Source organism: Pecten maximus, chromosome 2 (assembly GCF_902652985.1).
Source record: "Pecten maximus chromosome 2, xPecMax1.1, whole genome shotgun sequence".
NCBI classification, from domain to species: Eukaryota; Metazoa; Mollusca; class Bivalvia; order Pectinida; family Pectinidae; genus Pecten; species Pecten maximus.
In genome coordinates, this window is record NC_047016.1 from 18,139,107 (window position 1) to 18,154,681 (window position 15,575).

Consider the following 15,575-nt stretch of genomic DNA (forward strand, 5'->3'; position numbering starts at 1 on the left):
CGTTCAGAAATAAATATTATGATAGCCTCTACAAAAGTTTTGTTCTGATTTTCACAACAACTATAAGGTTATACATTTATAGACATGTTACCGCAGGAATTCCCCAGTGTGGCAATGGGTACACCGGAGGGTCAATTTATCGTAAGATCCCCTTGATCAGATGACACTGGAGTGTCAATTTATCATCAGATCCCCTCGATCAGATGACACCGGAGTGTCAATTTATCGTCAGATCCCCTCAATCAGATGACACCGGAGGGTCAATGTTATTCAATAATATCATATCTTACAATGTTTATGGTTTTACCTTGATACAGTCAGACTTACTGACTCCAAAAGATACCATTTGCCGCCTGTAACAAATCCTGGCACCGCCATTTCCAAAGTACCCAGTGAATATTTTTCAAATTTCATTATTACATGTAGGTAGGTTTCCATTGGTCCCTAGTTGTGTATGTAAAATTGTTTTGAGACTATTTGGATTATGAAAGTCGAAAGTACTAAATGGATCTTTTTCAAACTTCATATAAGGGTTCCCCTTGTCCTTCCTTATACATGTTTGAATTGAAACTTAGCAGAAAACAAAATGGCCGACTGACATCAATTGTGAATTAAGAGAGTTTGAAATATTACTGCTATTTCTCAAAGCACTTAATAGATCCCTTTCAAATTTCATATGTTCCCCTCAGTCCTTTGTTCTGCATCTTTAAGTTTGAGACTTTATTCCATTGGAAAAAAAATGGTTGAGGTGTAGCTTTATGATACTGGATGTTGACAGATACTTGTGGACAGGAGTGTGATTATTTTTGTTATCTCAATTATCAAATGTGGTGAGTAAGAAGAGAATATATCATTTTATAACTGAAGCTTAATTTCAAAAGTTTATCAAAACAACAATTCAACATGATCTTTCACTGTTCAACATTTTAGCCAACCATCATCATCAAGTTTATCATGGTAACCAAGTTAATTCTCGAGAAATATTGTAAAGATATTTCTTCAACTTGTTATGTCTTTTTACCTCTGTCACTAATAGGCACATTCAATTTCTGAGACAGATTGGGAAAACAAAATGGCAGACTGCCAGCCATCTTGGATTCTTACAGTTAAAGTTTGTTATTGCTATTTCTAAGTCCTAGAATATTTCTAAAGCTTAATGTGCATGTTCTTCTAATCATTATAATATAATTATATGTCTAGAAGTAAATAGGAAGAAATGGAAAGAAGAGAAAAGATCAATCTTACAAAGCACCAATATGGACTTTTCAATGGTGGGTGTGCCAAGATCCCTCTGGGATCTCTAGTTGATACATGTAATAAGAAACTTCCTAAATATTTGATAACAATAATGACCAGGTATAATGAAGATTCAAATAACAAAACAAATCAATGTATATGTAAAATATTCTATTTATTAAAATATTTCATACTAAGACAACAAAACTTTGATGTGTTTTGTACATGTATAAGGTCCCTTCAGCAACAAGTTTAACACAACACAGGTATAGATTCTGACACCATCACATGTACACTACTGGTACACTGTTTACAGACATCTGTTGTACTCAACAGAGGTATAGATTCTGACACCATCACACTACTGGTACACTGTTTACAGACATCTGATGTACTCAACAGAGGTATAGATTCTGACACCATCACACTACTGGTACACTGTTTACAGACATCTGATGTACTCAACAGAGGTATAGATTCTGACACCATCACACTACTGGTACACTGTTTACAGACATCTGTTGTACTCAACAGAGGTATAGATTCTGACACCATCACACTACAGCTACACTGTTTACAGACATCTGTTGTACTCAACAGAGGTATAGATTCTGACACCATCACATGTACACTACTGGTACACTGTTTACAGACATCTGATGTACTCAACAGAGGTATGGATTCTGACACCATCACATGTACACTACTGGTACACTGTTAACAGACATCTGTTGTACACTGTTTACAGACATCTGATGTACTCAACAGAGGTATAGATTCTGACACCATCACACTACTGGTACACTGTTTACAGACATCTGTTGTACTCAACAGAGGTATAGATTCTGACACCATCACACTACTGGTACACTGTTTACAGACATCTGATGTACTCAACAGAGGTATAGATTCTGACACCATCACATGTACACTACTGGTACACTGTTTACAGACATCTGATGTACTCAACAGAGGTATAGATTCTGACACCATCACATGTACACTACTGGTACACTGTTTACAGACATCTGATGTACTCAACAGAGGTATAGATTCTGACACTATCACATGTACACTACTGGTACACTGTTTACAGACATCTGTTGTACTCAACAGAGGTATAGATTCTGACACTATCACATGTACACTACTGGTACACTGTTTACAGACATCTGTTGTACTCAACAGAGGTATAGATTCTGACACCATCACATGTACACTACTGGTACACTGTTTACAGACATCTGTTGTACTCAACAGAGGTATAGATTCTGACACCATCACACTACTGGTACACTGTTTACAGACATCTGATGTACTCAACAGAGGTATAGATTCTGACACCATCACATGTACACTACTGGTACACTGTTTACAGACATCTGTTGTACTCAACAGAGGAATAGATTCTGACACCATCACACTACTGGTACACTGTTTACAGACATCTGATGTACTCAACAGAGGTATAGATTCTCATACCGTCACATGTACACTACTGGTACACTGTTTACAGACATCTGATGTACTCAACAGAGGTATAGATTCTGACACCATCACATGTACACTACTGGTACACTGTTTACAGACATCTGTTGTACTCGACAGAGGTATAGATTCTGACACCATTACTCTACTGGTACACTGTTTACAGACATCTGATGTACTCAACAGAGGTATAGATTCTGACACCATCACATGTACACTACTGGTACGCTGTTTACAGACATCTGTTGTACTCAACAGAGGTATAGATTCTGACACCATCACACTACTGGTACACTGTTTACAGACATCTGATGTACTCAACAGAGGTATAGATTCTGACACCATCACACTACTGGTACAATGTTTACAGACATCTGATGTACTCAACAGAGGTATAGATTCTGACACCAGCACACTACTGTTTACAGACATCTGATGTACTCAACAGAGGTATAGATTCTGACACCATCACACTACTGGTACACTGTTTACAGACATCTGATGTACTCAACAGAGGTATAGATTCTGACACCAGCACACTACTGTTTACAGACATCTGATTTACTCAACAGAGGTATAGATTCTGACATCATCACACTACTGGTACACTGTTTACAGACATCTGTTGTACTCAACAGAGGTATAGATTCTGACACCATCACACTACTGGTACACTGTTTACAGACATCTGATGTACTCAACAGAGGTATAGATTCTGACACCATCACATGTACACTACTGGTACACTGTTTAAAGACATCTGTTGTACTCAACAGAGGTATAGATTCTGACACCATCACACTACTGGTACACTGTTTACAGACATCTGTTGTACTCAACAGAGGTATAGATTCTGACACCATCACATGTACACTACTGGTACACTGTTTACAGACATCTGATGTACTCAACAGAGGTATAGATTCTGACACCATCACATGTACACTACTGGTACACTGTTTACAGACATCTGTTGTACTCAACAGAGGTATAGATTCTGACACCATTACTCTACTGGTACACTGTTTACAGACATCTGTTGTACTCAACAGAGGTATAGATTCTGACACCATCACGCTACTGGTACACTGTTTACAGACATCTGTTGTACTCGACAGAGGTATAGATTCTGACACCATTACACTACTGGTACACTGTTTACAGACGTCTGTTGTACTCAACAGAGGTATAGATTCTGACACCATCACATGTACACTACTGGTACACTGTTTACAGACATCTGATGTACTCAACAGAGGAATGGATTCTGACACCATCACGCTACTGGTACACTGTTTACAGACATCTGATGTACTCAACAGAGGTATAGATTCTGACACCATCACACTACTATTTACAGACATCTGTTGTACTCAACAGAGGAATGGATTCTGACACCATCACGCTACTGGTACACTGTTTACAGACATCTGTTGTACTCGACAGAGGTATGGATTCTGACACCATCACAATACTGTTTACAGACATCTGTTGTACTCAACAGAGGAATGGATTCTGACACCATCACCCTACTGGTACACTGTTTACAGACATCTGATGTACTCAACAGAGGTATAGATTCTGACACCAGCACACTACTGTTTACAGACATCTGATGTACTCAACAGAGGTATAGATTCTGACACCATCACACTACTGGTACACTGTTTACAGACATCTGATGTACTCAACAGAGGTATAGATTCTGACACCATCACACTACTGGTACACTGTTTACAGACATCTGATGTACTCAACAGAGGTATAGATTCTGACACCATCACACTACTGGTACACTGTTTACAGACATCTGATGTACTCAACAGAGGTATAGATTCTCAAACCGTCACACATACACTACAGGTACACTGTTTACAGACATCTGTTGTACTCAACAGAGGTATAGATTCTGACACCATCACACTACTGGTACACTGTTTACAGACATCTGATGTACTCAACAGAGGTATAGATTCTGACACCATCACACTACTGGTACACTGTTTACAGACATCTGTTGTACTCAACAGAGGTATAGATTCTGACACCATCACACTACAGGTACACTGTTTACAGACATCTGATGTACTCAACAGAGGTATAGATTCTGACACCATCACACTACTGGTACACTGTTTACAGACATCTGTTGTACTCAACAGAGGTATACATTCTGACACCATCACATGTACACTACTGGTACACTGTTTACAGACATCTGATGTACTCAACAGAGGTATAGATTCTGACACCATCACACTACTGGTACACTGTTTACAGACATCTGTTGTACTCAACAGAGGTATAGATTCTGACACCATCACACTACTGGTACACCGTTTTGTTGGGTTTGCTGGCAGTGCTTTGACAGAATCATTGTAACGTCAGCCAGAGAGGCACTAGTCCTGATTCCACCAAAGTCAAAATGGGTACGGGATGCTCGATGTCCTTCCTTACGTAGGAGATCTATAAGAATTGGATACCTACAAACAAACCAAAGAAATATGATGTGATAACATCAATGATAGAACAAATATATTAATATATGATATACAATATTACAGGGATATATGCATGTACAACATAGTAAGACCTTTCAGTAAATATGTTGAGCATAGGAAATCTTTACCAGAGATGGTTGGCTGTCTTATCTAAGGCTTCCTAAAGTATCTCCTCCGATAGTGATTAATACCCAATAGTCTCTCTATCTTGTGTGATGTACACCGTGATATCTCAACCCGAGTTCAGCAGAATGTTTCTTTATGGACAGCTAAACTTTCATAATGTTATGAGGGATGGGATATCTTAATCACACAAAACTTACACAAAAGTGATCTTTTTTTTTTTGCTCTCCTCATTTCTTGACTATAACATTTGTAATAGAGAATTAAAATAATTAAATACATTCATAGATGACACTTGAAATGTAAGACACAACTGATGAAATAACTTGATTAAGTTTTCAGGTAAGTGTAATCTGTCTCTTTCCCTTGGTCTGGGAGGTTCCCCAACAACCAATACCAGTAATTGTGTATTATCACATTTACAATTTAATCACGTCAGATGGTCAATTAAGTTCTGTCAACAGTATTTTTCATTAAAGGTAATGTTGGCATGTATACATAACAGGGTAAGAAAAATAATCATTTGCCTCCCTGGTGACAGACAACAGGACCACGACCTATAGGGTAAGATGCAAAAGCTGGGAAAACATTGTTTGTCAGTTTGGGGTGAAGTCCCTTGAATAGCTATTAAAGATGTGAAAGATTTTATTAATTTTTTCTTTACAAAATGCAGAAAAGGACCTAATTTGATGCATGAAAAAATTGAATGACATTTTATTAATATATACATTATTTCGTCATCAGAAATTCCAATTTTAAAATGATTTCACTTACTTTGGAACATTTATTCCTTTCCATTTCCGCCTTGGAATATTGTAATAGAATGATGGCATGGGCTCCAGAGTAATACTCCTAGGTTCTGCTGGTACCTGTAAGACTCCCGTGTCACACAACCTTTGTCGTTTTAGACAAGGTTCTTCTGTTGAGTTACTTTCACTGTTTGTTTTTGAGGTATCTATACACTGGACACACCTCACTTCATCTAACATTACTGTCCACACACTGTGTAGCTTTTTAGAGAATTGTTCTTCCTTGGACCTTATCAAGGTTTCTCTAAGAAATTCATAGTTGAACAATCCTCCTGACCTGAAGAGAAACAAATGATCAGAATTTTTCATATGCATTGTTCATTCATATTATCTATAATTTCATAGTTTACATCAATGTTAGATTACAGAGTTTGGTATTTGTATCAACAACTATCTCTTAATTATTAAATAATTTATATAAGGTCACATTGTCTAACCTTGTCTACAACATAACACCCGTCACATTGTCTAACCTTGTCTACAACATAACACCCGTCACATTGTCTAACCTTGTCCACAACATAACACCCGTCACATTGTCTAACTTTGTCTACAACATAACACCCGTCACATTGTCTAACCTTGTCCACAACATAACACCAGTCACATTGTCTAACCTTGTCTACAACATAACACCCGTCACATTGTCTAACCTTGTCTACAACATAACACCCGTCACATTGTCTAACCTTGTCTACAACATAACACCCGTCACATTGTCTAACCTTGTCTACAACATAACACCCGTCACATTGTCTAACCTTGTCTACAACATAACACCCGTCACATTGTCTAACCTTGTCTACAACATAACACCCGTCACATTGTCTAACCTTGTCCACAACATAACACCCGTCACATTGTCTAACCTTGTCTACAACATCACACCTGTCACATTGTCTAACCTTGTCCACAACATAACACCCGTCACATTGTCTAACCTTGTCCACAACATAACACACGTCACATTGTCTAACCTTGTCCACAACATAACACCTGTCACACTTAATTCCTTTGTCTCACAGAAAACATCCATCACTCTCTCACCTAGTTTCAAACAAATCATCCATCAAATTGTATCCCTGTATCTAAAAGAAAACATCTATCGCAATCAATTCCTTTTCTCATACAAGAACATCGGTCACTTTGAATTCCTTCTTTCTCATACAATACATCCATCACATTGTCTTCCCTTGTCTCAAACGTTCGGTTTGTTTGGTTTGTTTTTGTTTAACGTCCTATAAACAGCCAGGTTCATTTAAGGACATGCCAGGTTTTGGAGGTGGAGGAAAGCCGGAGAACCCGGAGAAAAACCACCGGCATACGGTCAGTACCTGGCAACTGCCCCATGTAGGTTTCGAACTCAAACAAAACATACATCACATTACTATTGTCTCAATCAAAACAAACATCACATTGTCTCCCCTTGTCTCACACAAAACATACATCACATTGTCTCCCCTTGTCTCACACAAAACAAACATCACATTGTCTCCCCTTGTCTCACACAAAACATACATCACATTGTCTCCCCTTGTCTCACACAAAACAAACATCACATTGTCTCCCCTTGTCTCACACAAAACAAACATCACATTGTCTCCCCTTGTCTCAAACAAAACATACATCACATTGTCTCCCCTTGTCTCACACAAAATATACATCACATTGTCTCCCCTTATCTCACACAAAACATTCATCACATTGTCTCCCCTTGTCTCACACAAAACAAACATCACATTGTCTCCCCTTGTCTCACACAAAACAAACATCACATTGTCTCCCCTTGTCTCAAACAAAACAAACATCACATTGTCTCCCCTTGTCTCACACAAAACAAACATCACATTGTCTCCCCTTGTCTCACACAATACACACATCACATTGTCTCCCCTTATCTCACACAAAACAAACATCACATTGTCTCCCCTTGTCTGACACAAGACACACATCACATTGTCTCACCTTGTCTCACACAAAACAAACATCACATTGTTTCCCCTTGTCCCACACAAACAAACATCACATTGTCTCCCCTTGTCTCACACAAAACAAACATCACATTGTCTCCCTTGTCTAACACAAAACAAACATCACATTGTCTCCCCTTGTTTAACACAATACACACATCACATTGTCTCCCCTTGTCTCACACAAAAAAACATAACATCTTCTCCTCTTGTCTCGCACAAAACAAACATCACATTGTCTCCCCTTGTCTGACACAAAACAAACATCACATTGTCTCCCCTTGTCTGACACAAAACAAACATCACATTGTCTCCCCTTGTCTCACACAAAAAAACATAACATCTCCTCCTCTTGTCTCGCACAAAACAAACATCACATTGTCCCCCCTTGTCTCGCACAAAACAAACATCACATTGTCCCCCCTTGTCTCACACAAAACAAACATCACATTGTCTCCCCTTGTCTCACACAAAACATTCATCACATTGTCTCCCCTTGTCTCACACAAAACAAACATCACATTGTCTCCCCTTGTCTCACACAAAACACACATCACATTGTCTCCCCTTGTCTCAAACAAAACATACATCACATTGTCGTCCCTTGTCTCACACAAAACAAACATCACATTGTCTCCCCTTGTCTCACACAAAACAAACATCACATTGTCTCCCCTTGTCTCACACAAAACAAACATCACATTGTCTCCCCTTGTCTCACACAAAACACACATCACATTGTCTCCCCTTGTCTCACACAAAACAAACATTACATTGTCTCCCCTTGTCTCACACAAAACAAACATCACATTGTCTCCCCTTGTCTGACACAAAACAAACATCACATTGTCTCCCCTTGTCTCAAACAAAACATACATCACATTGTCGTCCCTTGTCTCACACAAAACAAACATCACATTGTCTCCCCTTGTCTCACACAAAAAAACATAACATCTTCTCCTCTTGTCTCGCACAAAACATACATCATATTGTCCCCCCTTGTCTCGCACAAAACAAACATCACATTGTCGTCCCTTGTCTCACACAAAACATACATCACATTATATCCCCTTGTCTCACACAAAACATACATCACATTGTCGTCCCTTGTCTCAAACAAAACATACATCACACTGTCGTCCCTTGTCTCACACAAAACATACATCACATTGTCGTCCCTTGTCTCACACAAAACATACATCACATTGTCGTCCCTTGTCTCACACAAAACAAACATCACATTGTCTCCCCTTGTCTGACACAAAACAAACATCACATTGTCTCCCCTTGTCTGACACAAAACAAACATCACATTGTCTCCCCTTGTCTCACACAAAACAAACATCACATTGTCTCCCCTTGTCTCAAACAAAACAAACATCACATTGTCTGCCCCTTGTCACACAAAAACATCAATCGATTTGGCTTAAACAATTACCAAACTGAATAAATTTGAATTCTTTTAGTTACACATCATCCCCTTTTTTTTATACCACCTACCACATTGGCCCTAATACAAGTGCTGTTTTCCCAGGTGTGTTGTCTTGGCAACTGCAAGGCAGTAATTTATATGGGTGTTCTGAAAAAGGAAACAAACGTTAAAATTGTCACTTAATTAATTTGATAAATATCATATCTTATTATGTTGGTTTAGTACATGGCTGGGTAACAACAGAAATGTAAAATGCCTGCTGTTTTTAATATTAGATTTACCTGGTAAATATTTATCTCAAAGAACTGCTTGATATAATTTCAAAAGGCATTGTTCTATGTGTCATCTTTTTAATTTTAAATCTTAAACTGATCCTGTAAGCATTTAAATAAGATAAACATGTTCAGCAATATTGATCGCAACACAAGTGTAAGCTACAAGTACCTATGGGAGTGTTAGTGAGGGGATAGAAGACTCGTTCCTCACACATCTGACAGTGAAGTAGACTTCTTATTTGTTCAGTACAACTGTCAGCAAGCTTTGGTCCCCTTAACACCTTCACTGCCACTAGGAAGAAATCCTCCACAAACAGCACATAGAGAACATCCACACCTTTGTTACACTTGGCAGCTGCCCTGTCCCAAACAAGACATCATCATTTACTTACTGGAATCTTTTACCTTTATTTATAATTAAGATTCCTTCAGCATCAGACGATTGTCAGATGAAGGTTACCCAGTAGATGTAAGCATTCACAATTTAAAATACGAACAGCTGACAATATTACTGTATATCTCCTAAACTGAGTTTTACAATGCATGTGACATGCACTTAACAGAAATCTACCAATAATTACCGATAATTTGGAGGCTGGAGTAGGGATACACTCCAAACTACTGGCTCCAAATACATGTACACTTTTTCAATTAAATTATTTGCCCATGGAACGGTATAAGGAGGTCACCTGCCTGACCATGTGGGTTGGGTACTCTAGTTTCCTCCTACAGTAAGACTCCTTGAGCACTTCTATCCACGTAAACAAAAGTGATTAATGTAAGTTTAATAGAACTTGTTTCCCAACTGTTGTAAAGTATATACAGTAAAAATTCTTTTGAAACATTCCTATGTGTGTACAGTTAAACTCCCTTTAGTGGCCACCTGAATTAGGCATCTCCTTATCATATATGACCATATTTCCCCCTCCCAATTCTATTTAATAATACCAGTTACCTAAAGCTGGATAAAGAAACCACCTGTTTTATGCGACCTTTTAAGCTGCCTCCCTTGGAAGGTCAAATATGACAGATTTTGACTAAAACCTCTTTCCACAATGTATTAGGGCTAACCTCATGAACTGTTTTCCAAGGCCACATGCATCAAAGTCATTTGAATGTTTTGGTGAATTCTTGCTCCAAGCCATTTTTTTCTGTTAACTGGTCAATATTTTTTACTGTTAACAGGTCAATATTTTTTAATTGTTATCCGGTCAACATTTTTCACTGTTGACTGGCTTGTTATAATTCTCCAGCCATTTTCTGGCAAACATTTGCACATACCTTACCAGATATAAATTTTTGCTGGGTATTTTTATTTTCATGCTATATTTAATGACTGCTAATATAGTGACATAAAATCCCCTACAAATATCACCAATTATACAGTAATCCCCCACCTGGCTATCGAACCTATGATGACTCTGGCTGCAAGTTCTTTGAGATATTCTGTCTTGGTCACTGTAGCCCCAAAGTGGCGTCGAACTGAGACAGCTGAACGTGTAAAGTGATGAGTGGAGTCCGTGGATACCAGGCACAAGACACCATTATTACGGATATTGGCAATGGCTGAATCAATGTGGCCTGCTATGTTACTCTGAGGGTTGAGGTACCTGTCAATGCATTGAGAAATGATACTCTAAAGCAATGTAAGCAACATGTGTGATAATATTATATGACAGATTACATAGCTCATCTCTACCCTTACCTCCTCTCCCTAAACTTGGTAATCAAGGTCATGGTGTTAGAATAAAACACTGGATCTATCAATCATAAAATGTGGGCTGATCTACAGCCACCAAAATATATCATTTCATGATGTTTAGCATTCTTAGTTTCATCCTAAAAGCTTCATAACATCATAACAAAACATATGCTAACTTGAACATACAAAAATGATCTTTGTGCAAATGACCTTGAGCTCTGTTCAGATGACCTCTAGTATGACTATATGACCAAGTCTGCTTCATTACATCATTATAAAATATTTACCAGTTAAAATATCTACAAAATTTAACTTTGATTTTTCACTTTATAACATTGAACACTTAGACTGCAAAGGTCTGTTGACTTCTTGTTCAATGAATACAACCAACTAAATTGCTATTTTTATTGGCTTCATCATATAAAATGAAATGTTTAGGAGTAAAAGATACACAAAACACATAAATATTAAAACAGATCAATCAAGCATAATACATGGGTCAGATCCAACCTCCAAAACAGGTACCAAATGATAAGCCTCTCTCAAGATGATACATTAACCATGTAGTCTGAACAATGTACCACTTGTAATTCCTTTAATACTGATCTAAACCTTTCTTCTTAACCGAATGCCAATATTTAGGCTCCCATCCTCAACTTAATTTAAGACAATAAGTTCATAAATTATTAAGAAATTGTTTGAAAATATGAAAAAGAGGAACATAAAATTTTTTGGAAGATGAACAGATTTATTCAGGTAATACTCACACAAAATCAAAAGCCTCCATGTGGAGGAGTACAGGAGCTGTACATTTACAGGTATGGACCTCACTGTCCCCCTGGGCCTCGATAGGGTCACCTGGAACACGACTCATGTCTAAAGGCAGGGTCTTGTCGGAGATTCTGTTCCTCTCACAGTTACTTTGTACATCAGAGATATGTTCTTTTTCTGCTATTGTAACATGAATCAAATTCTTCAACCTCACCTTCCACTGGAGGCCTGTTAATCCTGAAACAAAAGGGTATTGGACTAAATGTATTCAGGGGAAAGCCAACCATTAACAAATTACCATCAGATTAAAAAACGGAGTAAAGACAAAATATTGTATAAAGTTGAACTAGAAAGAATTGCACTAGTGTTTTTTTCTACTTGAAGATGGAAGTTTTTCCAGCTTGATTTGATGTTGATGAAGTGAGGAACTGAATCGACTAACAATGACGAGGTATGAAGTGAGGAACTGAATCGACTAACAATGACGAGGTAACAATGTGTAACAGAGCATTCATCAACAGTCCTGAAGTTCTTCACTAGCCTTTAAATCCAGTCTGATTGAAATGTAGCACATTTCTTTTCCTGTTAAATCTAAAAATATACCTACAGAAGGTGGTAAAGGATTTTATGTTTATAGGTCTTCACAGTTTCTAAGTGTAACAGAGCGTATGATTAATTTAATTTAAATCACTGCCTCCCCTAGGGATTGAACCTGGGACCTCTGGCTTTCAAGTCTTACGCTCAACCCATCGAGCTTAAGAGAAGATCTCTCTAGCCGAACGGTACATTGCGGCTATTACAGTTGTATTTACCAGGGTTACATAAGTATGCCTTTACTGACATATCTTACAACTTTCCTCAATTTTGGAGAAATTTCCCAGGTTGGTGCGATATAGTCTCCACAATTATATATTGCTGACATACCTGTACCTGCAACAGCATCCACACAGTGTAATGTATCAGTTGTCTCCCTTGTTATAGTACACAGAGTATTCAACACAGCTTCCCTAAAAAGAGATGAAAGAAAGTAAATGTAATTAAATTCTATTCAGGTGGCATGTTTATTTTATTTTTCTTGAAGCTGATTTAAGAAGGGAGTAAAGAATTAACACAAACCTGAACAATAAAAGTATTTTTCTTTTTCATATAAATATATATACATGCCAGATCGTTTCTTAGGTGACAACTCTTGAAAACTAAGAATTAAATTCTATTTTGTAACCGATTATATACGACAAGGGCATTTCTAGTTTTACATCAAAATAGTCAGAAATACCTATATATATGTTGATATATAGGTACTTCTGACTATTTTTTTTTTATATAAAACTAAGACATGCCCCTGTGCATCAACTGAGATATGTACATTAAAAAAAATATTGACGATGCTAACCCCAGTTTCCTCTGGCCCAAACACCAGACTTGGACTTTCTGACAGCTAGATATCCGAGTGAGGGGCATGTATGTAGCAATGTCAATGCCAATGTGTTTTTGCTACAACAGTATGTTTGAGAGTGAATGAACTCACTGAAGAAGGATCAATTTTAGCACTGACCTCATCTGTCAAAACAGTACATCCAATAAATTATCCGTACTAAGCTCACAAAACGAGGTACAGTGTATTTTTGCACAGGCGTCTGAAGTTCTGACAGTAAACTGAGATATAATACCATATAAAAAATAAGAGTATCTATTTTTTTATAGTAGATATTCTTGTTTTTCATATGGTATTATATCTCAGTTTACTGTCAGAACTTCAGACGCCTGTGATTTTTGACAGTACCTGAATTTCCTCGGCATCCAACATATGAATTTACAGCTACACAACTTTCCCTGTCAATGCCAGTAGTGATGGTAACAGCAGCAACATAATGAAGATTTGTAAGATTACCGGTGCTAGGAAACTAAGTAACCACGTTTTTGTTTTTTTTAGCACACTAGAAGTAGTAAACCCACCTGATCAGGGCGAGTCGGGCATTGTAAAACTTGGCCTTCTCCACTGTCGTTTTACCAACTTTAGATAAAACGGTTACACCAAGTTCAGTGATTAACTTCTCGGAGCTTCCGCAACAACTGTCATTTTTATCCATCACCAGTTAGCTGAGATAAATGCATCAATTCCGTCCGTCACATTGACTTGTATTGTCACATGGGCTCAGACATCTTGAATCAAGGGGGATAACTCGTGTATGCAATGTGACTAATGTCAGGATCCATGTACATAGCTTCAGACCACATTAATTTCCCTCTTTGTTCTACCAAAGAAAAATCGAAATTAAAATATTTCAGAATTTTGCGAAAAATCTGGTTTTCACATCACGTTAAAGAACTATTCAAGCTGAACATACAGTGAGCTGGAAAGTACCTCATGACAGGCATTTAAGAAAGATATTTATATTTATGTGTAACCACCCCACTATATTGTGGGAAAATCTGGAAAATCACAAAATATTACTACTCAAGTCTTATAACTATCCTGTGTCCTGCAACACAAACAAACATGGAAATGGTGTCAAAACAAAATTCTGTCGCCAGATTAAATATTGCATTAGTAAATCTATGCTAAAATTATGCCCATATCTGTAACAGCTACATGTAAGTGAGGAAAAAATATGTAGCAACAGTCCTGAAATTTCCATATGTACTACATTTGTGTACAACGAACCGGAAGTATAATTGTGGTCTGAGGCCACATATAGGGCCTGTTCGTTTGTGCGGACAAACCGGTTCATCAGTTTTTAAATGTAATATTTCAAACATATATCTTGACGGACCTGCAAATGTTAATACAAGCCTTGGAAGTCTTTGTCAAGGCTTGTCTGAAAACAATATAAAATGGCCAGGTCCGTCTTTATTTCATAAAGGAACAACATAGGTCTAATTGGACCAACCATTTGGACCACAAAAACGAAAACGGCCTAAATGGACACTCAAAATTTAACTTAAGTATTATTTGTATACAATTTAATATGTGCTTATTCGGGCACATTCTATATAACGTATTACTAACATCTAAATTATTCTTAAAAATAAAAATTACATTGAAATGAAAAAGTAGTTAATATTACATAAGCTTGGTAATATATACACGACATGTAATAGTCATGCACACTTCAAGCTCCAATTAGTGAATCTGAGCATCAATAAATATTTAATTACACTTAAAACAAGAAGAATCAAAGATAAGTAATCTGTGACCTGCATATCTTGCCCATGTATTACCAAAAATACACATAATTGATAAAACATTTCTTTAAAAATCACAAAA

At 37.4% G+C, this 15,575-nt stretch overlaps 2 protein-coding genes across 2 annotated transcripts; both read right to left on the reverse strand.

Annotated features, from left to right (window-relative positions):
• Window positions 1–1,488: 1,488 nt before the first annotated feature.
• On the reverse strand, window positions 1,489–4,533 carry LOC117341843. Its single transcript, XM_033903707.1, has 5 exons — window positions 4,342–4,533; window positions 3,519–3,969; window positions 3,162–3,256; window positions 1,994–2,269; window positions 1,489–1,759 (listed from the first exon to the last, which is right to left on the reverse strand). The coding sequence occupies exons 1-5, from the start codon at window positions 4,503–4,505 to the stop codon at window positions 1,489–1,491; spliced, it is 1,257 nt and encodes a 418-aa protein (XP_033759598.1). The 5' UTR covers window positions 4,506–4,533.
• Window positions 4,534–4,855: 322 nt separating this feature from the next.
• Window positions 4,856–15,343, reverse strand: LOC117320147 (TRMT1-like protein). The gene is made up of 8 exons (XM_033874815.1): window positions 14,264–15,343; window positions 13,232–13,314; window positions 12,304–12,544; window positions 11,232–11,444; window positions 10,004–10,194; window positions 9,628–9,706; window positions 6,123–6,434; window positions 4,856–5,207 (listed from the first exon to the last, which is right to left on the reverse strand). Exons 1-8 carry the CDS (start codon window positions 14,395–14,397, stop codon window positions 5,045–5,047), a joined length of 1,416 nt encoding a protein of 471 aa, XP_033730706.1. The 5' UTR covers window positions 14,398–15,343; the 3' UTR covers window positions 4,856–5,044.
• Window positions 15,344–15,575: the final 232 nt, after the last annotated feature.

Bases quoted from the DNA above. Each gene is read 5' to 3' on its own strand.
- LOC117320147 (XM_033874815.1), bottom strand. From the start codon at position 14,397: ATGGATAAAAATGACAGTTGTTGCGGAAGCTCCGAGAAGTTAATCACT. The intron at 13,315-14,263 runs GTGGGTTTACTA...ATCTCTTTTTAG, and splicing joins GCCCGACTCGCCCTGATCAG to GGAAGCTGTGTTGAATACTC. The intron at 10,195-11,231 runs GTGGGGGATTAC...TGTTTGGGACAG, and splicing joins ATCATAGGTTCGATAGCCAG to GGCAGCTGCCAAGTGTAACA.
- LOC117341843 (XM_033903707.1), bottom strand. From the start codon at position 4,505: ATGGTGTCAGAATCTATACCTCTGTTGAGTACATCAGATGTCTGTAAA. The intron at 3,257-3,518 runs GTGTCAGAATCT...AGTAGTGTGCTG, and splicing joins AGTGTACCAGTAGTGTGATG to GTGTCAGAATCTATACCTCT. The intron at 1,760-1,993 runs ATCAGATGTCTG...TCTGTTGAGTAC, and splicing joins TCTATACCTCTGTTGAGTAC to AACAGATGTCTGTAAACAGT.